Raw genomic sequence first — 1,456 nt, 5'->3', positions numbered from 1 at the left:
CAGCACCCGCCGTATACACACACACATGAAGACGCTCATAATTACTAGCTGAAATAATAAATAAAGTCTTGTTTGAGAAAAATTATATTTTGTGTGTGTGTGTGTGTGTGTGTGTGTGTGTGTGTGAGAGAAAGAGAGAGAGAGAGAGAGTATGTTAGTGTGTGTGTATCTTAATACGAAAATCTTTCGCTGATAGTACGAAGGGAGATAACTCCTTCACACTACGCTTTCATTTCCATGCATTTTCATACGACTGGTATAAACGGTAAATTCTGGAGCAGAATGCTGTGTGGCATTTAATTTCGGCTCCTAACGTTTTATGTTCAAATCTTGCCGAGGTCATCTTTGCACTTCATTCTCTCAGGAGTCACGAAATAAAGTACCAGCAATGTATGGTATCAATATTATAAACTCTTCCTTTCCTCCAAAATTTTTGGCTTTGTACCTATTCTAGAAACAATATTTCTGTCTGTCCCTCTTTACTCTTTCTGTGTATCTTTGATCCTGGATATGTGTGTTTATGTGTTTCGTGTTTATAAGTCTGCTTTCAATGTCACACTCATCCATCACCAAAACAACAAAAAAGAAAAATGCTTCAGGAGTGGCTGTGTGATAAGTAGCTTGCTTACCAACCACATGGTTCTGGGTTCAGTCCCACTGCATGGCATCTTGGGCAAATGTCTTCTACTATAGCCTTGGGCCGACCAAAGCCTTGTGAGTGGATCTGGTAGACGGAAACTGAAAGAAGCCCGTCGTATATATATATATATATACATATATATATATATGTGTGTGTGTGCTTGTGTGCCTGTGTTTGTCCTCCCAACATCGCTTGACAACTGATGCTGGTGTGTTTACGTCCCCGTAACTTAGTGGTTCGGCAAAAAGAGACCAATAGAATAAGTACTAGGCTTACAAAGAATACAACCTGGGGTCGATTTGCTCGACTAAAGGTGGTGCCCAGCATGGCCGCAGTCAAATGACTGAAACAAGTAAAAGAGTAAAAGAGTAAAGAGAACTTCATTGTGCTTAGTTACAATAAAAATTAGTAATAATGAATTTGTACCTTGAATAAATTTGGGAGAGTGTAAGGGATAAATTGGTAAATGAACTTTCATAATGGTTATATTTCTTTTCAGAAAATAATAATGGTAATAAGTATTGTAATTAGTTTTCTCTCTCTTTTCAGGACTTTACCAATGCCCCGAAAAGGCACCTGTTCATCTGGTCTCTACATGGCCTGGATAGATACTCTCACAAGAGACATGCCACCAATTTTGTTGTTGAGAGGAAACCAGAAGAGTGTTTTAACTTTTTACTCCTAGAAGTTTGCAGTTTTTTTTTTTTTTTCCAAATTATATATTAATAATATCATTATTAATATTATTATTATTATTATTATTATTATTATTATTATTATTAACATTTTTAAGAAAAAAAAACAAAAAAAACAAAA

The 1,456-nt window shown here is 35.8% G+C and overlaps 1 protein-coding gene across 1 annotated transcript in view; it reads left to right on the top strand.

The window, feature by feature from the left end:
* LOC106879978 (solute carrier family 12 member 2) overlaps positions 1-1,406 on the top strand; it is a 46,631-nt gene extending 45,225 nt beyond the window's left edge. The window contains exon 8 of the mRNA XM_052970803.1: positions 1,190-1,406. Coding sequence (XP_052826763.1) covers positions 1,190-1,325 — 136 coding nt within the window. The 3' untranslated portion in view covers positions 1,326-1,406. The remainder of the gene's footprint in view (positions 1-1,189) is intronic.
* The last annotated feature ends 50 nt before the right edge of the window (positions 1,407-1,456 follow it).

This window comes from Octopus bimaculoides, chromosome 9 (genome assembly GCF_001194135.2).
Source record: "Octopus bimaculoides isolate UCB-OBI-ISO-001 chromosome 9, ASM119413v2, whole genome shotgun sequence".
NCBI classification, from domain to species: domain Eukaryota; kingdom Metazoa; phylum Mollusca; class Cephalopoda; order Octopoda; family Octopodidae; genus Octopus; species Octopus bimaculoides.
This window is presented reverse-complemented; position numbering and strand designations above follow the sequence as displayed.